This window comes from Brachionichthys hirsutus, chromosome 6 (genome assembly GCF_040956055.1).
Source record: "Brachionichthys hirsutus isolate HB-005 chromosome 6, CSIRO-AGI_Bhir_v1, whole genome shotgun sequence".
Lineage (NCBI taxonomy): Eukaryota > Metazoa > Chordata > Actinopteri > Lophiiformes > Brachionichthyidae > Brachionichthys > Brachionichthys hirsutus.
This window is the reverse complement of record NC_090902.1, coordinates 14,963,693-14,991,185: the sequence shown is the minus strand read 5'-3', so window position 1 is coordinate 14,991,185 and position 27,493 is coordinate 14,963,693. Positions and strand designations below refer to the sequence as shown.

Sequence of the window (27,493 nt, the reverse complement as noted above, 5' to 3'; positions counted from 1 at the left end):
ACATCTGGGTCAGCACCAGAGCACTTTGTCTTTGAGAAAAACATGCAGACCGTTTTTGACAGATTTAATTGCAAACAGCACTGCTTCAGCCAAGTTGTTACATGAACCATGATGTCTGTGAGTTCTTCAGCAACTTGTGTAGTACTGCTACCAAAAACATAGATAACAGTATCGTCAGCATACATTTGTAAGTCGATGTCAGGACAAACAGAAGGTAAATCATTAACATATAAAGAGAACAGCAATGGTCCCAGGACAGAACCTTGAGGAACACCTGTAGACTGACCTAGAACAGCTGATTGATGGTTTTGTAGTTGAACACACTGAGAACGGTGTAATAGATATGATTCTAACCATCCAAGTGTGCGCAGTGAAAAATTAAAGGTAGACAGTTTAGACAGGAGGATTCTATGATTAACAGTATCAAACGCCTTTTTCAGGTCAAGAAATATCGCTCCGACAACACCACTTTTATCCATTAAAGATTTGATCCTTTCAATGAAAAAACAGTTTGCCGTTTCAGTCGAGTGTTTGGCCCTAAAGCCAAATTGCATTGGATGCAGAGAAAACGGGCCAGTATTCAGATAGCAAGTTATTTGTTCTGCTACCAATTTCTCTACCACCTTTGACAGTGTCGGGATTATGCTAATAGGCCTATAGTTGCTAGGCAGCAGAGGATTTCCACCTTTAAATATAGGAGTCACAACTGCCTTTTTCCAAACACTTGGAAATTTTCCCTGGGAGATTGAAAGGTTAATAATTTTGGTTAATGGATAAAGTATTGATGAACTGAGCTCTTTGAGCATAACTGTGTCCAAACCAAAGACATCTTTTGCTCTTGACGTATTTAACGATTGAATAATTCTCCTAACCTCCATTTCACTAACATTTCTTATACTGAATGCTGGTTCATTTGTGCTTAGTGTTCTGATATTTGTTTTGCCAACAGGAAAACATTGAGCAATTGTGGACACAGAGTCAACAAACTAATGGTTGAGAACCTCTGTAATTTCAGACGGACTATTTATGATTTTTCCATTTATTTCAAGTTCAACCAATTCCTTTACTTTATTGTGATTTCCTGTTAAATATTTCAAATGTTTCCAGACAATTTTACTATTACCTCTTGCTTTTTCGATTATAGTTATGAAATAATCTGCCTTTGCTTGTCTAATATTATTGATCACTTTGTTCCTCATCATTACAAAAAGATGTCTGTCATGGCTAAGTTTAGTTCTGAGTGACTTTTTTAAGGCCCTGTCCCTTTCTTTCATAATTTTTAAGATATCTGCATTTATCCAAGGGACGTTATTTTTCCTATTTCTATGCCTCAATTTACAAGTATGGTTTATAATAGTGTTCTCTAAGCTTTTTGAGAAAGCATTGCTGTCTTCTTCCAGGTCTATCCCCTGCAACATGTCATCCCATTCAGTATGTAGAATAGCATTTGTTAATGTCTCCATTTTATTTTTAGGAATACCAAATGATTCATGTTTTTTTATTGATGGATTAAATCTTTTATTTGTTAGTTTCCTGACAACAATAATGAAGTGTTAAACCTTTCCGGTTCTGGTCCCAGTTAACATGTTCAATGATTTAGGAATCCTATCCGGTCTATTGCAAAATACTAAATCGATTTGCGTACTAGAAGAATTGGTTATTCTTGTAGGTCCATTGACTAGCTGCACCAGGTCAAATTGATCTGTAATCTTTTTAAGGTTTTTTTGAGATTTTTTGTCCTCCCAATTAATGTTAAAATCTCCCATAATCACTACTTCTTTGTTAAAATTACATTCTCTAAGTAAGTTCTCAAAATTCTCATAGAAATTACTCTTTGATGAGGGAGGGCGATAAATCAGTATAAGAGCAAATAACATTTGTTGTGACAAAACTATATTTATGCCAATGCACTCTAATTCTTTGCCATTTGACCATTCTATTTCCTGACACTGAATACAATCTTTGACGTAGATCATAACCCCGCCTCCCTTTGAGCTCACCCTGTCTCTCCTGTAAATGTTAAAGCTAGGTACATTAAGAGCTGCTGATGGGGTAGATTCCTGGAGCCAGGTCTCAGACAAACAAAGGTAGTCTAAGTTAGAGTCCAGCAAAAGATGATGCACCTGCTCACTTTTAGATTTAATGCTGCGTATATTCAAATGCCCTCCTAAAAGACAACGACTAGTGTTGTGTAACATTTATGATTTAGGCCAGAACAAAATGAGATTCCCTCCTTGAATGAGCAGCAGTCATAACTGCACACTCAAAAAAAAAAGATGGGAGAGGGCGGGACTCTCCCTTCTACTTTGTCCAATCAACGAGCGCCATTTTCAGCCAACTAATTATAAATGCAGGAATTTGCTCCCAAAGGAACTGAGTCCTCTTGGCGCAGTGTGAAAGCACCCTAAGTAATGTAAACTTTCATTAACATATTATTCAAGTCATTATGTAACAGATAAGAGACACGGGCTGGAATTTGCATTTGTTATTTGTAATGAATCAATCGATGGATTTATGCTGCTGTTTTGGGTGTTATGGAGATGCTATTTTAGCGTACAGTGTAAACGAATCCCGCAAGAGGACACTTCACAGAGTGCTCTTGTCTTCAAAATTAAATAAGCTGCTATTTTTAGCTTATGAACATTTTATTTTTATTCTATTTTAACAATTCTGAAAGTGTACTTTGTGGATAATCACATTTGTTAAGTGCTCTGACCAGCTTGCCCTCCTGTCATAATCAGCTGTTGGAAATGTTTAACTTTCTACATTAGAGTATTTTCAAATCCAGGTGAAAATGGCAGCTTTTTCCAGAAGCACTCGTTTATACTGCATATACTTTGACCATTTTTTCATCCCTTTGAATCTGAATGCTGTTTCTGATATACTTATTCTTCCTATGTGTAAAGAACACTTCTACGTTTCTTTCTGCAGGGAGGATACAGACATTTCAGAGAAAAAAAGCAGATCTGTCATTTGTCTAAGACAAAAGTTCAGATGTTTCACGAGTAAAATAACTCAGTCCTTCATGAGCAAAGGTTATAATGTATGAGTTCTTACACACTCTCGCTCAGAATGCATCCGTCTAAGTCCTCCTTCCCACAGAGATCATCCTCAGGTCACCAAAACACCTTGAGGAAGAAGACTAAATCTATTTTCAGACAGTGATTCTGGCTCTTATTCCTCTTCCTCCGATAAAAATCATTTAACCCTGCTTTCTGAAGGTACAAAAATGCACATTTAACAACTTTTATTTTCTTTTATTTATTGATTTCCATTTATTACCATGTCTGTTCAGAATTACCTCTTCAAAATGTTAAAATATGGAATGAAGACCAGTGGAAAAAGGCTGAAAATCCAGATGCTTCATACTTTGGTCAGTTATGTCAGCAAAATGTCAGAAAACATTAATACTACATGACATTACACTATTCAAATGAATCCTTCAGTTTTCTTGCCGCTATCCGGGACCATCTGCTTTTATCGGCATCTTTCAGACCTTTTCTTTTGTTTCTGCTCTTTCTGATTCTACACTTTGGTTGGTTATTTACTATTTCATGCTATGTATTTCTATATGTGCACATGAGCATGGGCCAGTAAGATCACTAAATAGAAATAAATACATGCAGGAATAAATACATAACATCCACCTTCAGATTGATCTGAAATAATTCCTTTCGATGCATCTGCTATTCGGTGTTTGTGAAAACCGAGGCAGAATTTGTTTCATGTTCTGGAGGTCAGAAGGAAGGAAATCATTCAGTCTATAAAAATCAACAACGACTGAAGCATCACAAAGCAGAAATGTATTTATTTGTCTCCTCCTGTTTCTTTTCACACCTTGTACAACGTGCTTAGATTTGGAGCTCACGGTAATCAGGAACCAAAATGTTTTGACGCTACACCCGTGGCCAGACATTTTGGGTCACTTAGAAATGCCCTTATTTTGAAAGAAAAGCATAATTTTTCAATGAATATAACTTCAAACTCCTCAGAAATACTCTTTATACTTTACTAATGTGGTAAATGTCTATTCCATTTGCAAATGTCTGGTTCTTGGTGCAATAGAGGCCCATTTCCAGCAACCATCACTCCAGGGTTCTCATAGGTGCAATGTGTCTGCTCGTTGCGTCAGTAGGCTAATGGATGAGTAGAAAACTTGTGCAATCACGTTAGCACAGCTGAACAGTGTAGCTGGTTAGAGAAGCTACGGCACCGCATTGGATGTCCCAAAACATCTGGCCACGGGTGTAGAAGAAAACGACAGAAACATTCTGTGAATTCAGGAGCCACTTCTTCACCTTCTGAATTCTTCTGGAAGAACAAGTGTTTTGTGAGTAAAAGAATGTAACCGAATGAAACGGGATGAAGAAATGGGCGGACTTTAGAAAGAGACGAAAGAAACGGAATACCGACCCATGAAGGGGAACGTTTGGGTGAACACACTCCATTGACAGACATTGGATTCAGTGTTTATCATTCAGCATCCTCTCCGCTCCGCTGAAGCCGGCGTTACATCCCACATCATCGCCCGTCTGTTTCACTGCTTACATGTTCTCACGCGGCAGCCTGACACCGGCAGACTGCAGGCCTCACATCATACGTCTCGCATTGAGAGTAGATTTAGCATCCAGAGCGACTCGCGTTCCCATCGCTGTCTCGCTGTATTAAACTTCATCACTGACGTTTTGGTAATTGCATTCAAGGGTGCATTGTGAGTTCAGATATTAGAAGAGCACACAAATATAGGAACCAAATGAACCGTCTGTAAATTGATGTATTACTAAGATACTTAAAACCCCATCTGTGATAATCAGCGACGCTACTGGCTCGTTGAACAGACTGTGTGGATTTCTCCTCCAGTCGAGGTGGGTTCCCTTTGCATGCTCTGGCTTCAACCGGCAATCCAGATGCATTCAACACAGGTGGAGTGGTGACTCCCGAATGTCCTCGCGTGGCACTGTGAGCTCGAGCATTTAGTGTGCACGGCCCCAGGGTGCACCCTGCGTCAGTGTCAGCCGAGATGGGGACCAGCCCTTCATGACGATTATCATTTTTGAAAAGGAGGCAGATAGTGAGACATGAAATCAGTTCATACAAATGTTGAGATAAAGATAATTGTGATTCCCTTCCGAAACAGCGGAGCGTGGAATCTCATCTTTGTGTCAGTTATTCGTTCAGATTTCAGTGGTTTTGAAATCGAGACTGGTTTCAGCGTCGCAGTTTGACTTCCATGTGTTTAAACCTGAAATGGGCAAGAGGATTGAAGCTTGTCAGCTGGTGCCACGGTGAGAAGCGCAAGTCAGCGCCTGTCCAAAAGGGCAATCACATCCTGCACACCCAAACCAGGGCACGGACCACAGAGCTCGTCGAGGGCATCGGTGCCTCCACGGCAGGAGATGTGAGGCTCTTATTTTGATGCGGGGATTGTTTTAAAAGCCAAAATGTTCTATTTTGTTGTTGTTTTTGTCATTATTTTAGATCAAATATTATTTCCCTTGCACTTTTAAGAAGAGGACACACATGTGTTTTGGAGTTACACTACCTCAGGGAGATTAAAAAAAAAAGGGAATCGCTTTAATTAATCAAGAATATTTGATTATTTTTACCTTAACATTTAGCAGTTTTTGTTCTTATTTTTAAATATATGTACGTGTGTTGTTGTTTTTTATCGGCATTCATTCGTAGTTTGTGCTTTGCAGTAAGATCCTACCCAGAGAGTTTTTTTTTTTTTTAAACTAGGCGTATTGATTCAGTCAGAATTTGTCTGGAAGCTCCTTCACCTAAAATGTTATCATTAACTGAATCACATCCTATTGTTGTATAAGATGGCTGCTTGTCGAGAGTCTCGACCTGCAGCCTGAGAGACAAAGTCCAGGTCAAATAAAGTCTTTCAATAAATCTCTCCCGCTTCCTGCAGCTTATTGCTGTGGCCACACTGTAATAACTGGAGACACCTCAGATGGGCATTTTGATCTCCCATCCAGATGAGAAGGACGAGTCCCCATCAGTTTACAGTTTACAGCGACTGTTAATCTTCCTCTGGAGTAATTAGGAAAAAAACATTTTTAAGGTAAATGTTTTTAAGGCATATGTATTGATATTCATAAAGCTATTTTGACATAACGTGTTTTCATTTATTCAGTACAGAAAATGAATTGTCTTTATTTGCATGAATATTAGTTTAGCATCAGTGCTGCAGAGCAACAGGTGTCTGTGATGGAAAAAGGCTGAAACCATGTTGTACCAAATGACAGACATAACACACAATCGCTGCCATGCAGTTGCCTTCATAGCCAGAAGGGGGCAGCACATCAAACATTTCTCAGCTCTGGAGACATTCAGACCATTCAGAGAGGCTGCGAGGGACAAAGAGGTATCAATTAACTCCTTCCAAACACAGACTAAAATGCTTTATTTTAATCCAAAAAATGGGATTAGGGCGCAGGAGGATACTGGTGTTTGGACCCGGGCCGCTGCCTCTGAGCCACACGGCCAGAACGACAGCTGAGACGGAGGCGGGGGCTTTGCCAACTGTTTGGCTCGTTCTCTGGAAGGCCTGCTTCCCTCAGGCCACTCACAGCCAGTGTAGAAACATGTCCAAACCTGTCAAATAGCAGCACACACACACACACACACACACACACACACACACACACACACACACGCACACAGGGATTACAGCAGACCTGCTCTTTTCATGCAGCTGGCAGGCCGACTATTGAAGAACTTAAAGCACGGATTCAGCGGGAGGACAACATGATAACTCCTTTCTGAAGCGTGACCTATCCTTCATTACCAGCTGGCTTTGTCCACTCGATTGAGAAGCGCCTCAAAAGAAAGCATCATCAGCACATTCATGATCCACGCTTCAGATGACCGTTGAACGATACTCCGCTTTCTGCTGCAATGCAGCCGTTAAGAATTTTCACACGGATCCAATGAAAGATGATGAATTACACATTTAATGAGTTTTTGAGGCAACAAAAGTATTTGCATCAGAAATATTTGCTAAGCCGGCAAATTCCAGCTCATCCTCTCCTCTCTTTAGCTTTAGCTGTAGCCGCCAGAGCTCGAGCAACCAACCGAATTTGCTCTTAAGTTAAGAAAGCTGTCTGCAACTGACATAAAAGTCTGTGATGTAAATATGTGAGTTGACAACTGTAATTTAAAGCTCCTAAAAAAAGTCCTAAAAGTTCCTTATTGCTTCAGCAGCAACACAACGAACGCAGCAGTTGCTTGCCATGATAAGGAATAATAAATAGCCGGGACAAATACTCTGTTCTTTAAGTATTGATGTTTAGTGCCTCCAACGTAGGAAGTAATTCTTATTGACAACAATTATCAGACCCATTTTTAGAGCCACATCAATTATATCAATCAACTGGCATAAAACACAACAGGTGCATAAATCTGCATACACAAAAACACACCTCGTTTTAGAACTCAAACTTTCACACCAAACTGACAGAAGCGAGGCGCCATCGGCCCTCCCGACATTCACTCGCTCACCACATTCACACATGCAATGCGGGTGAAGTGCCTTGCCCAAGGACACAGTGACAGTCAACACAAGTAGCGGAGCCGGGAATCGAACCGCTGACCTCTCACAGGTCTAGCCGCTCAACCGCCTGCGCCACCGTCGCCCCACGACCAACGACTGAAAACACAATGTTCAGTGTGTGAGAATGTTAAAGCACATTGTTAGAAACCTTCCAGTATCTGTTCTCAAAATACACAGTATTACTGTAGAGTATTTTAGATTCATAGGTTTGTGTCCTTCATATGAAAAGTGTGTAAATCTACAGAAAATACTGCATGTACTGCTACTACTACTACTGTACCACAACTCAATGCAAACACTGCAGAGGATCCATCACACAACAACAGTCATTGAAAATGTTCAGGGTGGATATTTATGTATTACACGGAGCTATAACACACACACACACACGCACACACACACACACGCACACACACACATAATCATGGTGCGAGTTTATCGTGCTCTCCGTCCTCTTCTTCTGCATCTTGTCCGTTGTGTTGCACGTTTGGTCACATCAGTTGCAGCAAGTGTCTTAAATTGTGAGTCGCTGCATTAACTGCATTAGCCAGGCTTCAGGCTTGTCCACATTCTGCAGACTGGCGAGCATTTTGCATCACATGAGCTTTAATTTGAGAATTTGAGCAGAGTTTCTTGCAACTTGTGTTTTAGCGAGACAAAAATACGTTTAGATTCATGAGAAAAGGAGGATTGCGTTTTGTGAATTGTGAAATGTGTTTATGGTTTTGGCAAATGGGGGCTGGCTTCATTAAATGTGTTCAGAGAACTGGCCGTTTGGTTTAGAGAATTCGGACTTTGTGTTTTAGCAATTGAAAAAAACTGTAACAGCATCACCGCAAATGTCTCCTGTTGATGGCTGCCGATCTTGTCCCCTGACCACAGGTGAAGAAGCTCCATGACATCATGCTGAAATTAGAAACAAACATTTAATTTAATTTGATTCCTTTTCTTACGTGCTGCCATTTAAAACTTCTGGTTATGGGTTGCACCAGTAACACCTCCTCCCTCTGGACCAGTAACACCTCGTCTCTCTGGACCAGTAACACCTCGTCCCTTTGGACCAGTAACACCTCGTCCCTTTGGACCAGTAACACCTCCTCCCTTTGGACCAGTAACACCTCCTCCCTTTGGACCAGTAACACCTCCTCCCTTTGGACCAGTAACACCTCGTCCCTTTGGACCAGTAACACCTCCTCCCTTTGGACCAGTAACACCTCCTCCCTTTGGACCAATAACACCTCCTCCCTTGTCCTCCCTTTGGACCAGTAACATCTAGTCCCTTTGGACCAGTAACACCTCCTCCCTTTGGACCAGTAACACCTCGTCCCTTTGGACCAGGAACACCTTGTCCATTTGGACCAATAACACCTCCTCCCTTTGGACCAGGAACACCTCCTCCCTTTGGACCAGTAACATCTCCTCCCTTTGGACCAGTAACACCTCCTCCCTTTGGACCAGTAACACCTCCTCCCTTTGGACCAGTAACATCTCGTCCCTTTGGACCAGTAACACCTCGTCCCTTTGGACCGGTAACACCTCGTCCCTTTGGACCAGTAACACCTCGTCCCTTTGGACCAGTAACACCTCCTCCCTTTGCACCAATAACACCTCGTCCCTTTGGACTAATAACACCTCGTCCCTTTGGACCAGTAACACCTCCTCCCTTTGGACCAGTAACACCTCCTCCCTTTGGACCAGTAACACCTCCTCCCTTTGGACCAGTAACACCTCCTCCCTTTGGACCAGTAACACCTCCTCCCTTTGGACCAATAACACCTCCTCCCTTGTCCTCCCTTTGGACCAGTAACATCTAGTCCCTTTGGACCAGTAACACCTCCTCCCTTTGGACCAGTAACACCTCGTCCCTTTGGACCAGGAACACCTTGTCCATTTGGACCAATAACACCTCCTCCCTTTGGACCAGGAACACCTCCTCCCTTTGGACCAGTAACATCTCCTCCCTTTGGACCAGTAACACCTCCTCCCTTTGGACCAGTAACATCTCGTCCCTTTGGACCAGTAACACCTCGTCCCTTTGGACCAGTAACACCTCGTCCCTTTGGACCAATAACACCTCGTCCCTTTGGACCAGTAACACCTCGTCCCTTTGGACCAATAACACCTCCTCCCTTTGGACCAGTAACACCTCGTCCCTTTGGACCAGTAACACCTCGTCCCTTTGGACCAGTAACACATCGTCCAAAGGGCACACACAGGTCTTCCTCTCTGGCCTGGCCTTTTATCCAGACTCTGTTGCTGGATCAGAAACAGAAATAATTTCACTCCTTAACAAAGTCGTGCATCTTAGTAAAGATACAGAATGGTGAACAAGCCCCACCCTGAACAGACTGCATGATGAGGAATAAGAAAAGCGCTGGAGATCAAATGATGCATATCCGAGAGATGGAAATATATTTCAAGTATATGGCATAACAAACTTACAACATTCCGTAGCGGCATCACATTCATCCCTTTATTCTGCTTAGTTTAACAGAACATAATGTTCCAGCTCCACCATGAAATAAACATGCTGAGAGCCACGCCTCCCGTCTTCCCCTCATCCAGCCTGCTTTTCTCTGCTACCTGATGGAACAGGAAACCAGAGGTGAGGCTTCCGCTGCAACGCCGGCCGGTTTCAGGTGTGACTTCCTTTTATCCCGTGGGTGTCAGGTGTCCACGCAGGAGCGCCCGGCACACTGTCACTGAACTCAACTCGGGACTCATCCCACATTAATAAGTTAACATGCATGGAAGATGCATGTTAACTTTCCATTTGGAAAGACATGACATTAGGATCGGGGGTGCAGCCATACCTGAAGGCGCCACTCTCCTCCATCGCTGCTTTCGTCTTCTGTCTCCTCGCTGCTCCGTCCCCTTCTGTGAACCGCACACGCCTGGCGGATTCCCCACATCCTTTTTCCTTTCTTTCCCTTGCAGCCCGTCTGACTGCAGCACGCTTGAATAATAATACCCCTTCCCCCCCCCTCTCTCTCTCTCTCTTTAAAATGCCGCTCACAAGCCCGGTTTGAAGCGTGCACACTCCCAACCTCTCCAGTTCTAACTTGGGGACGCTCAGCGTGTGAGCGATTTAGCAGGTCAAGCATTTTAACAAGGGGGGGGGGGGGCTTGGAGGTTAAAGAGGAAGGAAAATAAGGCAGAAGCGAGCTTTGTATATCAAAATCAGATATAATGTACAATTAGGATATTTGTTCTATGTACAAAATGACATATAATGAAATGAAGTTAGTTTTTCCTTTCAATTTTAGTTGGACTCTCTCTCTCTCTCTCTTTCTCTCCCTCCCTCCCTCGCTCTCTCTCTGTCTCTCTCTCTCCCTCGCTCCCTCCCTCTCTCCCTATCTCTCTCTCTCTCCCTCCCTCCCTCTCTCTCTCTTTCTCTCCCTCCCTCCCTCCCTCTCTCCCTATCTCTCTCTCTCTCCCTCGCTCCCTCTCTCGCTCTTTCTCTCCCTCTCCCTCTCCCTCCCTCCTCCCCTCTACATCCCTGCATTCTCCTCCTTTACTCGTGTGGGAAGCTCAGTGAATGCGGCTGCAGGAGGAGCCGGACACGGACACTGTTCTGTCTCACAGGAGGAAAAAGCAGAAGCTTCCTCGCTCTTCCTCTCCAAACTCCATCAGTTTCATCAACTTGGATATTTCCGCATTTAACAAGCCCTAGATTTCCTCTCCATCGTGCGTGTTCTGGAGGAAGCGCCTCACCTGCACCGCAGCGGAGCTGCATTATTCAGCTTTACGCACCGGCTTCTGTTGTCCTGACGCATCGCTCTTGTTTCTATTTGTTTTGTTTTTTATACTATATCATATTCATCGCCCAAGAGAGAAAGGAGTCTCTCTATCCGTCCATTTTTACATCCATGTTTTATTTCCCTCCCGTTGTTGCTTCTTATCTGCCGCTGCGTGCGAATCAATGAAGGGGGGGGGAAGAACAATGTTCGACGGGGTCAGAAGTGAAGCCTGGATTTATCCCGCCGGATGGAAACTCATTCAGAAATAGACCGACGCCGATGGGATCTGCTCGCTGCGCAACTTTACGCGAAACAAGCCCGCATTTATTCCCCGGATCGATGAGGTGAAGCCAGACACCGGGGACTGCTTTCCTCTTCTACTCTGCTCGTCTTCTTCTACTTCAACTTTTCCGTTACGAGCTCGCAGAATGACGGACTTGTTTTCCCGCATCTCCGACCACCTTGCGTCTTTTTCCCAGCCCTGGATTTGACGGACGCGTCTCGATCTCTAAAAGCTGTCCGCCTCTTTCATCTTCCCTTTCTCCCTGTCTGAATCGTTCAATATTCTACCCTAATCAGCCCCCCCCCCCCCTATCTCACCCATGGAGGCAGCACGACCACCGAACGACCAGCGGGGTGATTTTCCCAAGCAAGGAGAGCAAGGCGTCATCAAGAGCCGCATCGGGTGAAACCGAAGCCCCCCCCCCTGCGTTCTCCCCTGCGTCCCCTCGAGTTTTCCTGCCTCGGGTTAATACACAGCGGCCTGCATGGGAATATAACGGCTGGAGAAACCCTGTTGCGCGCCTCTGTCTGCGTCCCATTTCAGCTGGGTGGACATGTCTCCATCCATGTCTCACCAGCGCTGTCCCGTGTCTCCAGAGGGAGCCACCATCATTGGCACTTCAGCTTTGTGTAAGTCCAATTAAGCAATTCAGATGAATGTATTTATTTGTGCGGCTTTGTAAAGATGTTCTAGTTATCAGAGAGAAATGCGTGTCGGTGCGATAGACGGGTGCCGCTCAGTGTGAGCCAACGGGCTCCAAGTAATCTGAGAGTGGCTTCGTATACGAACCCCACGAAAAAGAGAAGTGCAGCGATCTGTCTGTAATTCAGAGGAGAGGCTTGTTGCCCCGGTAATGCAGCATCGTTCGTCTTCAGATATGTTATTCATAGGCGCCTTTATTTGTGCAGACTCCGACCAAATCGCGAGACACTGTAGTCGATTCCTGCATCGGTGCCTCAAGCATTCGTGCTGATCGATGATTCAAGCGCATTGATCTAAATAAAGTGCAGTGATTAATAATTACATTTAGCCAAAGTGATCCTCATTTCAATGTGTTCAGTATCAAATCTGTGTATTTCTTGTTTCTTTCTGTGGATGAACGTTTGTACATGCGCCTCTTTTTTCTCTGAAGGTTAATAAATGGTTTTCTGCGGGAGGATTTCTAACCGGCGAGATGCTGCTCGTTCTCCTACTGGCAGCCTTTTCTTCTTCCATCTCCGGCTCACTCTCCTCCTCCCTCTCCTCCCCCACCTCCGTGTCCGACGGACCCCAGATGGCAGACCCCTCTGCCTCAGACTTGATGGCCGAGACCTGCAGTGCCTGCTCGTGCATGTCAGTGGAAAACGTGCTGTATGTCAACTGCGAGAAGATCAGCGTCTATCGGCCCACGCAGCTCATCCCGCCGGCCTCATCGCTCTACCACCTGAACTTTCAGAACAATTTCTTAATCATTCTGTACCCAAACTCGTTCCTCAACTTCACCCACGCTGTGTCACTGCAGCTGGGGAACAATAAACTGCAGAATATTGAGGGCGGAGCATTCATGGGGATGAGCGCCTTGAAGCAGCTACACCTGAACAACAATGAGTTGAAGGTTCTGCGAGCAGACACCTTCCAAGGGATAGAAAACCTGGAGTACCTTCAGGCTGACTACAATTTGATCAAATACATTGAAAAGGGGGCATTTAACAAACTGCACAGGCTAAAAGTTCTCATCCTCAATGATAATCTCATACAGGCACTTGCTGAAAATATATTTCGCTTTGCTTCACTTACACACCTGGATATAAGAGGAAATAGGATCCAGAAACTCCCTTATTTGGGGGTTCTGGAGCATATCGGGCGCATCGTAGAGCTGCAGCTGGATGATAACCCCTGGAATTGTACCTGTGATTTAGCACCTCTCAAGGCATGGCTTGAAAACATGCCTTATAACATCTTTATTGGCGAGGCCATATGTGAGACGCCAAGCGACTTGTATGGGAGGCTGCTGAAGGAAACCAACAAGCAGGAACTTTGTCCAATGGGGACAGGAAGTGATTTTGATGTGAGGATGCCACCTGTACAGCCTGAAAGTGGGCAGTTACCCTCCAAAATATCCCCAACGACTGCGGCTTCTGTAACAGCAAAAACCACTGAATCATCAAAGATTTATGGCAATGGCATTGTGGCAGGTTTACCCCCTTTCGGAAGGAATAGCCAGATTGTTTCCTTTCAGACGCGGACTCCCCCACTTTTGTGTCCGCACCCCTGCAGCTGCAAAGCCCACCCCTCTGACTTCGGCATCAGTGTCAGCTGTCAAGAGCGGAATATTAAAAGTTTAGCTGATCTCTTTCCCAAACCCCAAAATGCCAAGAAGCTTCACATGAGTGGGAATTATATACACGACATTAGCCCGGCTGATTTCCAAGGGTTTGAGGGTTTAGACTTGTTGCATCTCGGCAGCAATCAAATTGCCTCTGTGCAGAGAAGTGTGTTTGCTAACCTCACTAACCTGAGGAGATTGTATTTGAATGGAAACCAGCTTGAGCAGTTACACCCAGAGATGTTTTTGGGCCTCTCAAACTTGCAGTATCTATATTTGGAATACAATGCCATAAAAGAAATCCTAGCAGGCACCTTTGACTCCATGCCCAACCTACAGCTGCTGTATCTCAACAACAATGTTCTGAGGAGTCTTCCCGCTTACGTCTTTGCGGGTGTCTCTTTAGCCAGACTGAATTTGAAAAATAACCACTTCATGACCCTGCCGGTGAGCGGTGTCTTGGACCAGCTGCAATCGTTGACCCAGATAGACCTTGAGGGGAACCCGTGGGAGTGTTCCTGCGATCTTGTCGCCCTCAAAATCTGGCTAGAGAAGCTAAGTGATGGAGTTGCTGCCAAAGAGGTGAAATGCGCCTCCCCTGTGCAATTCTCCAACATAGAGCTGCGCCTTTTGAGAAATGAGATCTTGTGTCCTAAGCTTGTTGCAAGACCACCGTTTATTTTCACAAGCTCCACCCCAGTTTTGACCTCAATGTCACCTGCTGGGGTTGGCAAAGCACCTCCAGGAGGACCTGTGCCACTCTCCATCATGATCCTCAGTATCCTCGTCGTGCTTATCCTCACTGTATTTGTGGCCTTCTGTCTTCTAGTCTTTGTCCTGAGGAGGAATAAAAAACCGGCAGGTAGACAAGAGCTTGGAAATCAGGAGTGTGGCTCCATGTCTTTGCAGCTCCGCAGACACGGCGGCAAATCTGGCAAAAAATGCTCCATCCCAGGAGATGACTTGGGAGGCGAAACGTTCATTCCCCAGACCATCGAGCACATCGGCAAGAGTCACACCTGTGGGATCGGACGCTCCTCAGACATGGACGCTGGTTTCAAGTTTGCAGACTCGCAAAGGCAGAAGATCATCCTCCGGAGCAGCACCGAGAAGGATAAAGACTCGCTTTCTACCTTGGAGCGCAACAAACGCCTCAGCACCATCGACGAACTCGAGGAGTTTCTCCCACACAGAGAGTCCAGCATGTTCATCCAGAACTTCTTGGAAAACAGAAGAGATTTCAACAGTATAGGGATGGGTGGATATGAAATCCGCTACCCGGACAAAAGTCTGGATAAAAAGATGAAGAAGTCGTCACTGATCGGCGGGAACCACAGCAAGATCGTGGTGGAGCAGAGAAAAAGTGAGTATTACGAGCTCAAAGCCAAGTACCAAGGAACGCCGGATTACCTGCAGGTACTCGAGGAGCAGACTGCACTGAGCAAAATGTAGATAGCCTGTGTTTTAAGATTGATTAAGCAGGACACACACGCAGGCAGACAGACCGTCCGTCGCTCGTCCTTTGTGCCCACAAACACACGCTCACCATTCGCCCGCCCAGATCCTCTCAGCAGCTTCACACTCATACACACTGCAAAAAAAAGTGCCTTCTGGGAAACCTTAATGACCAATGCAGAGAGGGTGGCATTGGCTTCACAGTGCAAAAGCAAAAGGGTGTGGAGCTATGTTACAGAAATGAAAGACCTTTTGGATCCTACGTGAATCCTAAAAACAACCAGACCTCTGTAACGTGTTTCGCTGCTATTCAAACGGATCCTTCTTTTCTCCTCGTTGCTCTTCTTCTTTTTCTCCTCCCGTTATTTTTGCTTTTTTTAAACCAAATTTTAGGGTCTTGAAAACAGTGCTTGAGAATAGACCTTGAATCTTCAACCCCCCCTTTGACAAAAAAAAAAAGGAGAACAAAGAAAAAAGAGGTGATGTCAGCTGTTCTTTCTCTCTGGATCGTATCCAACATCCCTTCTTCTGGGATGAAGTGAACAGAATTACGGACTCTGTGGATGCTTTGTTACTTTCTACATTGGCTGGGATATGTTTGCGTTCGTTGTACGGATTACACAAAGACGGTACGGCTCCTCTTTCACTCGTGAAGACTGAAGGCGCTGGATAGAAATGATTTTGGGGAATGATTTCTTGACTTGTTTTCTTTGTGTGAAGAGCCATGTTCAATATACCGTCTTCTGAATGGACTTGTGTTCCTCTTCACAATTGCTACTTACAGTAACTGTATGTTTTGGGTGAAATATAAATGGCAGATAAACTGTCAGAGGACATTGTTTGTGAACGATGAAAAACCCAATGATAAATAACTATAAAGCTGCTTGCCATGTAAGCGTAACCTGGAATTTATTTTGTAAGTCTTACATTATTTGTATCTGTGGGACTGGTTTGTAAATTACAAGGAAGGACAAACATCTACACACACACACACACACACACACACACACATATCACCGTACAATGGCACATCATCTTCTAGAGAGCCAGAATTGTCAGACAAACCGCTAATATAATTCAATCAGTGATCCGCGTCCCATTCGCAGCTCAGCGCTCAATTCGTAGTAAGAAATGTAACAATATAGTTCATTTATTTTTCTACGCAGGGAGTATTTAAATACTTATTGTTATTATTTAAAGTGGTAAAATATAAAAAGAATTAGGAGGACTTGATAGAACGATGCATCGGAGCTAATTCTGGCTGTCAGGAGGGACTAATCCAGGTGTGTTTGTGTTGAACATCTGGATGAGGCTCGCGAACATGATCTGGTGTTTTTCTTTAACCGGTTGATTTTAGTCGGAGGCTGACAGAGTCTGTGGTGTTTAAAGCAAGTTGAACGTTTCCTTCGTCTTATATTTCCCACCTTATCTTATAAACTGTTTCTTATTGATATTATACAACCAAAATAAATGTGCATTAAACTTGGTATAGTTCCGTAACCTGTCGGTGAGGGCACAAAGATGGGATGTGGGCGGCTGCGAATAAAGGCTCCGAGTTGTTCGCCGTGCAGAATCAGATCAGGTCACATGATGTGCAATATAAGAAACAATGCTCACTCGATTCACTTAAAAAAAAAGGGTTTCATTTATTTTGGTTGACGTTTTATTGTCAAGACAGGTTTCAAAATCATTCTTCTGTCAGCTCTATCCGGTCCTTTTTTTTTATATATAAGTATTTGTTATGTTAATATCATGAGTGTTTATTGAAATTACAAATGAATAGAATATATCTTGGAAAGTATAATAAATACAGTTTTCTATTGGTTATAAATCGCCTGTATATTTGTTAATTTTATCTTGTATAATCATGTTGATCAAGGTATTAAAATCCGCACCTATTTGCACAATCTTCCCCTTTTTCTTTTTTATATCATCTTCTTGTGACTCTTGACTCCAAACTCATTATGACTCATTAAGTCATTACAACCGTCGTAGCTAAGATCAACAGCCAAGATCCTACAGCTCTCTCTCTCTCTCTCTCTTTCTCCAAACAGAGATGCCTGCTTCATTCCTTTTTAGACATTTCAAACATTCATGCTCGTCCAATTTTAGGGTTAAAATGGCACATTTCCTGCGCCTGTTTTAATCCAAGCTTTGGGGCTTTTGGGAAACCAAGTAGCAGAAAGTATGACTCATGCAGACACCAGAGAATTGTCCTCGTTATTTATTAATACTCTCAGCATTTATGAACTGAATAGGAATGTTCCGGTGGGGGGGTCTGAGTCTGATATGTCTCCTTCCTATCTATCTTCTCCTTCTGTCTTCTCCATCACTCTTCTTGCTTCGCATTTGATACAAATCAGAACTATTATTTGGATCCTAATCAAAGACTCATATTGGCTGGAACATGGACTTTTCAGCCCAAAATTTTGCCTCAGTGACTTGGCTATTCTGTTCCTGGACACTTTAGGGTCCGTGAGGGGCAATCATGGCATTACCGGGGGGGGGGGGAATAGAGTTAATGGAGTTGATTGGTGAAATGCACACACATCAGGGGGAGATCTGCAGTGAGATCTGGAAACAACCTCTTGAATAAATACACCTGTTCCGCCACAGTTGACCACTAGGGGTGCTGTGAGCTAAGAGCACAGAGAGAACTGTGAAATGGAGTTACTACACAGAAGAGGTCTATGATTATTATTATTGGATTATTGTTGTTTGAAAGTCTGTTGGTATGATTTTTTCTTTTATTTTGCTCTTTCCCTTTTAGCTGATTCTCCTCTTTTCTTTGGGAATCTACAGGCAGAGTTCTGCTGCTCCTCATTCCTGGAAATTATAATCATAGTGAATCATGAGACTAAATGTTAATAATGAGTCAACAGTGCAAACAACCACATTTGCATACGTCATAATAAAGTAAAAGACAAGCCGAGCAAACACACCTTCAGTCAATTTTTCCACAGCACATTATTTTATTTAGCAGACGAGAATGCTTTTGTACAGGATTTAGGAAGCCTTGAACGCCAAACTGTACGAACAGCATTTGAACACAACATGATAATGTTGTTGTTTTTATTATAGTCTTTATTTAATGACATTTACTCAAAGCTATTTTGAACCCTTTTTCAATAGCAGTAGGAGGAAGGAAAAAACCTTGGATTGATTAAAGGTCAAACATTTATTTATTTTATGAATTTCTTTGTTTTTTCAAATATCATTATGTCAGTTATGTTTTTTATTTCGTTTTGTTTAATTACACTTTAAACATCCTCCAGTAATTCATGTACATGTAAAGTAATTTAACTTGTTTTTTTTATTGCTGTTGTGAATGCTGAAATGAAATTTAATAAATACCAAAGTTTTAATTTGAAATCATTTCTAGTTTCAGCATTTTTAAATGCGTCACATTTTTCCCTTTCTTCTGTTAATCCAGTTGCCCATGCGTTTCCATTGGCTTCTGTAATGTACACCAACTAGCGGACCCCTGAAACGTAACTGTCCTGTGTGTCAACACAACAAAGAAAGTTGATTTGTGATCAACGATTCAAATGTGATGTCATCGCTGCTGAGACAGCCGGATCTGAATAATCGGCCTTGTTTTATTTTAATCTGGCTCAGAAAGATGAAGCCTTGATTGTCATTGTAAGTAAATCCTCTGTAAGCAGGAGTTCACACAATCCAGGAGCCGCCTGCCTGATTGGCCCAATCCTCCACAGGGGGTGGAAATTAGCCCATCTTCTCTGTGTCATTGGGGGAAAAGGGTCAAACTAAATGTTATTCTAGCAAGTCTCGCTGAAATCCATCCAGTAGCGCGTCTGCATGTGTGTGTGTGTGTGTGTGTGTGTGTGTTATGGCTTGAAGGAAAACAAAAAGAGACTCAGCCGAACAACCGTGCATATCTGTTTAGTGCTGAGAACAGAAAAGCAAAATAAAATAAACTAAGTGGTCTTAAAACATAAAGGATTTGTCATGAAAAAATAGGAAGCCAATAATAGTAGACAATTGAAAATAATGTAATGATTTTTAAAATTCTTAATTTCGTATAACTGTTACATTTTGAGACTGTAGTGTGTGTAAATGTGTATTTATGCCGAAGCTCCGTATCATTGTCTGTCTGCTCCGTACTCGACGACACACTCACATCAGCACCATAAATATGTTGATGTCACCAGTTATGGATATTTTGCATATATTGCATCGACTTTCTTTGAAAATATTTAGCCTATGCTGTTCAGGATATCGAATATTCTTTTTTTTTATAGCAAGCTGGTGTTCAAGAATAAACATTCTAAGAAGATAAATTAAATTAATGTAGTGGTCGGACCCGGCAGAGGATGCAAAATCTCCCGGAATGGATAAAAGATGATATTAATAATAATAATAATAATAATAGTGCATTTTATTTATATAGCGCTTTTCTGGAAACTCAAAGACGCTTTACATTGTCCATAATATAAAAACAGCAATAGAATAAAATACAGAAAATACAAACAATAAAAAAGTGAACACAGTTCGGCTGAGTCAAAATACAAAAATAAGAAATATCTGTGCATTTCTCTGCTGGAATATTTGCTTCTCCTGAACGTTTGCTCAATCTGGTTTTTCAAACTTTCATTGTTGTAGAGAGAAACATTTGGTTGTGAATTCTTTCAGCAAATCATCTGACGGATCCGTTTCTCCTTCAGAGATTAAAGGAATGCTCTGAGAGATTAACTGCAAGTTAAGCAGAGCTGTGCTTTGAATTTAGCCCTATCAATGGCGCCTCTGTTTGACATTGGTATGGTGGTGAAACCACTGAGTCGTGTTCCCTTGAGATCTTCCATTCATGGGTTCTCTGCTTTAATTACACTGTCATGTGAAGCAGCGGCGACACGCACTGCATGCAGCAGCGGTGGTCTGCTGAATGCCAACAAAGAGATCAGCACCAGAGCGGCCATTGGCGGAGGGATGAAAGGGGGTGGCATGTCCCGTGCCGCCACAAATGACTCAATGCATCCCAAGTGGGGAGACGACAATGCTTCAGCTGCCCACCAGTGGCCTCGCTAAAACATGGACAAGCCGCCGGTGCGGCTCTGCTGGAGCCGCGTGGTTACGATGTTCCCGCCCTTTTAGTGACGTTGATGAAAGCCGCTGGGAGAACATCTTCTGTCGGGTATTTGTTGAAGCCATCGCAGCCTTAAATATTATTACTGGAAAGTGTGCATTTCTCTAAGTATTAAAGTTATAAAACTTTCAAACAAAACATTGTATAAAGCTTCATTCAGCAGAAGCATTGCATTTTTACAATTTTAAAAGCCACATTAAAAGGTTATGTAAATCCATCCGATCCAACAACAATTGCTTTAAATTACCGTATTTTCCGGATTATAAGTCGCGGTTTTTTTCATAGTTTGGTCGGGGGTGCGACTTATAAATCGGAGCGACTTATATATGTTTTTTTTTACAAAATCTGTGAGCGCAGAGACAGTAGCCTACACATTTCTATAACAGGTGTTACAGGGAACTCTGTGACCCGTCAGAATCTGTCGCGGTTTCTGGAGGTTCAGAGTTATCTGTCACCTGTTATCTAAAAACACAAATTAGAAGGGCTGATTGAAAATGGCGCCGAAAAGAAAGTCATATTCCGCGGCTTACAAGCTTCAGATAGTGAAATATGGAGCCGAAAACGGCAATCGAGCAGCAGAAAGAAAGTTTGGAGTGAGCGAAAAACTTGTAAGGGACTGGCGAAAAGCGGAGGCTACGCTTACTGAAATGAAGAAAACAAAGAAAGCTAATCGCGGGCGACAAGCTAGGTGGCCGCAGTTGGAGGAACGAGTTCACGCATGGGTGCTTGAACAACGTGCTGCTGGGAGAGGTTTGTCAACGGTGCAGTTGCGTCTCCACGCCCAGGTGGTTGCCAGGGAGGTGAATATAAACGGCTTTGCGGGAGGACCTTCTTGGTGTTACCGCTTCATGCAGCGCAAACGCCTCTCTATCAGAGCAAGGACGACACTGTCCCAAAAACTGCCAGCGGACTTCCAAGCCAAGGTTGACAGTTTCCGCGCGTCCATTGAAAAGCATGTAAGTGATCACAACGTGACACCGGATCATATTATTAACATGGACGAGGTCCCCCTAACTTTTGACATCCCCATGGGCCGAAGTGTTGCAGAGAAAGGGCAAAAAAGTGTGAATATCGTTACAACTGGTCATGAGAGATCACACTTCACAGTGGTGCTGGCATGTTGTGGAGACGGATCAAAACTGCCACCGATGGTCATTTTCAAACGAAAAACCATGCCAAAAATCCAATCCTCCTCAGTTGAAATCGCCGTGAACGAGAAAGGGTGGATTGATCAAGAAATGATGAACTTGTGGCTCACAAAGTGCTACAATAAGTGACCGGATGGCTTCTTTAGAGCACGCAAAGCTCTGCTTGTGATGGATAGCATGAGAGCGCACATCACACCACAGTTAAAAAATAAATTAAAAGTTCTCAACTCCATACCTGCCATCATCCCTGGAGGCTTAACCAAAATACTCCAGCCACTTGATATCTCCGTGAATAGGAGTTTTAAGTCAGTTTTGCGTAACCTGTGGGAGCAGTGGATGACGGATGGAGAGCACAGCTTCACGGCAACCGGGAGAATGCGCCATGCAACTTTCCTGGAAGTCATTAAATGGATCGACAAAGCATGGGCTTCAGTGACAACCGCAACCATCCTGTCGGGATTCAGAAAGGCTGGAATAATTGGAACTGCAACTGACGACGAGTCTGATGTAAGCGACGTAGAAGAGGAAGCGGCGTCTTGTCTACCTGCCGAGTTGGGGGAGTTGTTCAAAAGTGACACCGAGGATGAAGATTTCCTTGGATTTTGTGATTCGGAGTAAAACCTGATATTTTGGTAAACGTGTTAGCATGTTCTTTGTGCTATATGTTGTTTGGTGTTGGATTTTATCAAATAAATTTTCCCCAAAAATGCGACTTATCCTCCAGTGCGACCTATATATGGTTTTTTCTTCTTAATTATGCATTTTTTGGCTGGTGCGACCTACAATCCGGAGCGACGTATAATCCAAAAAATACGGTAATCAGACAATGCTCGACTCCCGGCTGTGCAATGATGTTTTTAAACTCTATAATCCTCTCTCGTCTGTCTTATGGAGCCACTGTTTGGTCACAAACGAGTCAGACCACGCTCAGGCCAATAGAGAGCCTTTACCACGGGGCCCTGAAGGTGTTTGACCAAAAGCCCATTCGATTTCACCATTGCCATATTTTATCAAAACACAAGTTTTTATCCTTCTTAAATTGTATTAATTTAAGTGTTCTTAAACAGTTTTTTAAATGTGTGCATGGCTTTGCACCAGAACCACTGAGCAGGTTTGTCAGCAGCCTGCAGAGCTCTGGCAGGTCCACCCGGGCAGCCTCAGGTGGGGACTGTAAGGTGCCCCCCCGAAAAACATCTTTCACACAATCCGCTCTCTCTGTGAAAGGTGCTAGTCTGTGGAATCTGCTCCCTGTCCACCTAAAATCTATGACACAATTGGTCTCCTTCAAAAAAGAAACGAAATCTTGGATGTGCAAGCGGCAGCACTGTTCCCATGTTTAAACAGCAGCAGCACTGTACCCATGTTTAACAAGCAGCAGCACTGTTCCCATGTTTAAAAAGCAGCAGCACTGTTCCCATGTTTAAAAAGCAGCAGCACTGTACCCATGTTTAACAAGCAGCAGCACTGTTCCCATGTTTAACAAGCAGCAGCACTGTTCCCATGTTTAACAAGCAGCAGCACTGTTCCCATGTTTAACAAGCAGCAGCACTGTTCCCATGTTTAACAAGCAGCAGCACTGTTCCCATGTTTAAAAAGCAGCAGCACTGTTCCCATGTTTAACAAGCAGCAGCACTGTTCCCATGTTTAACAAGCAGCAGCACTGTACCCATGTTTAAAAAGCAGCAGCACTGTTCCCATGTTTAACAAGCAGCAGCACTGTACCCATGTTTAAAAAGCAGCAGCACTGTTCCCATGTTTAACAAGCAGCAGCACTGTTCCCATGTTTAAAAAGCAGCAGCACTGTTCCCATGTTTAACAAGCAGCAGCACTGTTCCCATGTTTAACAAGCAGCAGCACTGTACCCATGTTTAAAAAGCAGCAGCACTGTTCCCATGTTTAACAAGCAGCAGCACTGTTCCCATGTTTAAAAAGCAGCAGCACTGTTCCCATGTTTAACAAGCAGCAGCACTGTTCCCATGTTTAACAAGCAGCAGCACTGTTCCCATGTTTAAATGTCCCTACAGTGTGCTTGTCTGTTGTACCCTGTTAAGTTTTATGTCTTACATTTCTTTTTTGTTTTGTTTTCTGTCTTGTTTTTTACTCTTAATTTTGTTAGTTCTGTGTTAAAAAAACATGCATAGACTGCTTTTTTAAAATGTTCCTTCCTTTTCATGTTTTTATGAATGTCTGTGTTGAAAGCCCATCTATGGACAAGTGCTGCGAATTAGCTTCAGCTATAAGCTCTATAATGCAAACATCGGATACCTGTGTTACGTGTGTCTATGTTTTGTATTCGTCCATATTCTTCAAATAAACCAGAAACACATTTTCTTTTTTTTTTTTTTTTTTACCATTAACATTTTCTGCACCTTTCCTGTGTCCTAAAGAAGGATAAATACATTTTACGAAACGAGACATCGACCCTCTAAAAATGTGACTTATTTTGCAGGAACTGCAGCTCAGTCCTTGAGGACTTGGCTTGGGGGCCGGGGGGGGGGGGGTTCAAGCCCACCATGAATTAAAGTATGAATTCTGAACTGGTCGCTGGAGAAGTGTCAGTCGATGTTCCCTTGCACTGAAGCACAAGGCTCCTAAGGCACTGCTAGGTGGCTGCCAATCACATTGGCCCTTTGTGTGTGTGTGTGTGTGTGTGTGTGTGTGTGTGTGTGTGCACGTGTGTACTCCGGCCAGTATGTGTTTATAAATTGATTGTAAAAGAAATTTGGTGGAGTAATAAAGTTCTTTTGTTTTATCACCGCTCAGTGGTACGAGCGCTGGCTGAAGCTGTCTGGAGGGAGATTCACCGGAACCTGGGTTCACAACTTCAATCCGTTCTCCAGCCCCATGAAGCCTGATTCATGTGTTCATGTGTTCATGTGTTCATGTGTTCATGTGTGGCAGCAAGGAATTCAAAATGCCCTTAATTAGAGAGTCCAGTTATACATTAACGCTCAAATCAAACATCATCGTTGTGCAATTTTCCTTGATTGTTGAAAGTGCGCAGGTGGAGGAAGAGGAGTTATGCTACTTCACTCCACTAGGAGCAGCGGCGTTGTCTCACAGCAAGAAGGTTCCGGGTTCGATGCCCATCTCTGCAGACTTTGTTGTTGTTCTGAATATCTGCATCAGTTTTCTGGTTTTCTTCCACCACTAAAAACACGCAACAATGTCCGCAGTGTGTGAGTGATTGTGTGTGTCTGTGTTGTGTGAGTGATTGTGTGTCTGTGTTGCGTGAGTGATTGTGTGTCTCTGTGTTGTGTGAGTGATTGTGTATCTGTGTTGTGTGAGTGCTTGTGTGTGTCTGTGTTGTGTGAGTGCTTGTGTGTATCTGTGTTGTGTGAGTGATTGTGTCTCTGTGTTGTGTGAGTGCTTGTGTGTCTCTGTGTGTGAGTGATTGTGTCTCTGAGTTGTGTGAGTGATTGTGTGTGTCTGTGTTGTGTGAGTGCTTGTGTGTATCTGTGTTGTGTGAGTGATTGTGTATCTGTGTTGTGTGAGTGCTTGTGTGTGTCTGTGTTGTGTGAGTGCTTGTGTGTATCTGTGTTGTGTGAGTGATTGTGTCTCTGTGTTGTGTGAGTGATTGTGTGTCTCTGAGTTGTGTGAGTGTTTGTGTGTCTCTGTGTTGTGTGAGTGATTGTGTGTCTCTGTGTGTGAGTGATTGTGTGTATCTGTGTTGTGTGAGTGATTGTGTCTCTGTGTTGTGTGAGTGATTGTGTGTCTCTGAGTTGTGTGAGTGCTTGTGTGTCTCTGTGTTGTGTGAGTGATTGTGTGTCTGTGTTGTGTGAGTGCTTGTGTGTGTCTGTGTTGTGTGAGTGATTGTGTCTCTGAGTTGTGTGAGTGATTGTGTGTCTCTGTGTTGTGTGAGTGATTGTGTCTGAGTTGTGTGAGTGATTGTGTGTCTCTGTGTTGTGTGAGTGATTGTGTGTATCTGTGTTGTGTGAGTGATTGTGTGTCTGTGTTGTGTGAGTGCTTGTGTGTGTCTGTGTTGTGTGAGTGATTGTGTGTCTGTGTTGTGTGAGTGCTTGTGTGTGTCTGTGTTGTGTGAGTGATTGTGTCTCTGAGTTGTGTGAGTGATTGTGTGTCTCTGTGTTGTGTGAGTGATTGTGTGTCTCTGTGTTGTGTGAGTGCTTGTGTGTGTCTGTGTTGTGTGAGTGATTGTGTCTCTGAGTTGTGTGAGTGATTGTGTGTCTCTGTGTTGTGTGAGTGATTGTGTGTCTCTGTGTTGTGTGAGTGCTTGTGTGTCTCTGTGTGTGAGTGATTGTGTCTCTGAGTTGTGTGAGTGATTGTGTGTCTCTGTGTTGTGTGAGTGATTGTGTGTCTCTGTGTTGTGTGAGTGCTTGTGTGTCTCTGTGTGTGAGTGATTGTGTCTCTGAGTTGTGTGAGTGATTGTGTGTGTCTGTGTTGTGTGAGTGATTGTGTGTCTCTGAGTTGTGTGAGTGATTGTGTGTCTGAGTTGTGTGAGTGATTGTGTGTGTCTGTGTTGTGTGAGTGATTGTGTGTCTCTGTGTTGTGTGAGTGATTGTGTGTCTCTGTGTTGTGTGAGTGATTGTGTCTCTGAGTTGTGTGAGTGATTATGTGTGTCTGTGTTGTGTGAGTGATTGTGTGTCTGAGTTGTGTGAGTGATTGTGTGTGTCTGTGTTGTGTGAGTGATTGTGTGTCTCTGTGTTGTGTGAGTGATTGTGTCTCTGAGTTGTGTGAGTGATTGTGTGTGTCTGTGTTGTGTGAGTGATTGTGTCTCTGTGTGTGAGTGCTTGTGTGTCTGTGTTGTGTGAGTGCTTGTGTGTGTCTGTGTTGTGTGAGTGCTTGTGTGTGTCTGTGTTGTGTGAGTGCTTGTGTGTGTCTGTGTTGTGTGCTGGAACTTGTTCCTCATCCGATTTGTTGGCGAATCACGGCGTTTGCAAAGCGAGCTTCCCCCCCCCTCTTGAGGTTTTTGGTTTTTGTCCCTAAGTGAACGCCGTGTTAAACCTGACGCATGCATGATGAATGAATGAGTGAATGAATGAGTGATGCAGGTGTTTAATTACCGAGCCGGGCGCTTTGTTCAGCCTGGAATAACAAGGCGAGGAGAAAACGTGCTGCTTCTGCTGGAGGTTCAGGAAGTCAAGCTGAACACGTGGAATCCGAGGCTGAGATCCAGCGTAGCCTCGTGGGACCATCGAGCGTCTGCGCTGCCCTGCTGCCTCTGCCAGGCCGTGTCCTCGTCTCACACACCGAGGCTCCGCCTCCACGCGCGCTGCACGAGAGACCGGACAAGCTGTGCTGTCCATTCTGCTGTTTTGACATCATGGTGTCCCAGGACAACCATTAATAACTACCTTTAGTCATTAATTACCTTTAGCTCACCTGAACAGATGGCAAATATTACTGATGCTATTCATTGAAGCTACATGTGTTTCGCCTCCATGACAAAGTGTCTGCTGGGAAATAACAAAGGTCAGTCCGGGACTGTGTGGAATGTGTCCTTCTACTAGGGGGGGGGGGGGGGGGGGCGTAACAGAAAATAATTGAGAAGCACTGCCTTGGACTCAGAATACAAGGAGCTTAGCTTCTACAAGTAAGAGTAGCAATAACACAACAAACTTAGCTCATGGGAAGTATTCTTTTATTGTGTCTTATATGCTACTATACGCTAACAGTCAGCGATTAGTTTATGGATTTGTTCCACTACTAAGCCTTTAATGTAAAATATGTCATTCAGTGGAACTACTGGCTTCAGGAAACTGTTGCGTTTCCACTTGGAAGCAGCCTCTCCGTGCAGCCGGTTACACTCATGTTGCATCGGCGACAGTTCGAAGCTGCTTCAAACCTCCGCAGCTCTAAATCAGAGTCAGCTGGAATCATCACATCAACGCAGCCGAAACAGCTTGAACGTCGCTGACAGATTCCGTTTTGACAGATTA

At 43.6% G+C, this 27,493-nt stretch overlaps 1 protein-coding gene across 1 annotated transcript; it reads left to right on the top strand.

Moving 5' to 3' along the window:
* Positions 1–12,758: 12,758 nt before the first annotated feature.
* slitrk4 (SLIT and NTRK-like family, member 4) lies at positions 12,759–15,341 on the top strand. The gene has a single exon (XM_068740243.1). It carries the CDS (start codon positions 12,759–12,761, stop codon positions 15,339–15,341), a length of 2,583 nt encoding a protein of 860 aa, XP_068596344.1.
* Positions 15,342–27,493: the final 12,152 nt, after the last annotated feature.

What these genes read in the sequence shown, in the direction of transcription:
- slitrk4 (XM_068740243.1), top strand. Translation starts at nt 12,759, where the DNA reads ATGCTGCTCGTTCTCCTACTGGCAGCCTTTTCTTCTTCCATCTCCGGC.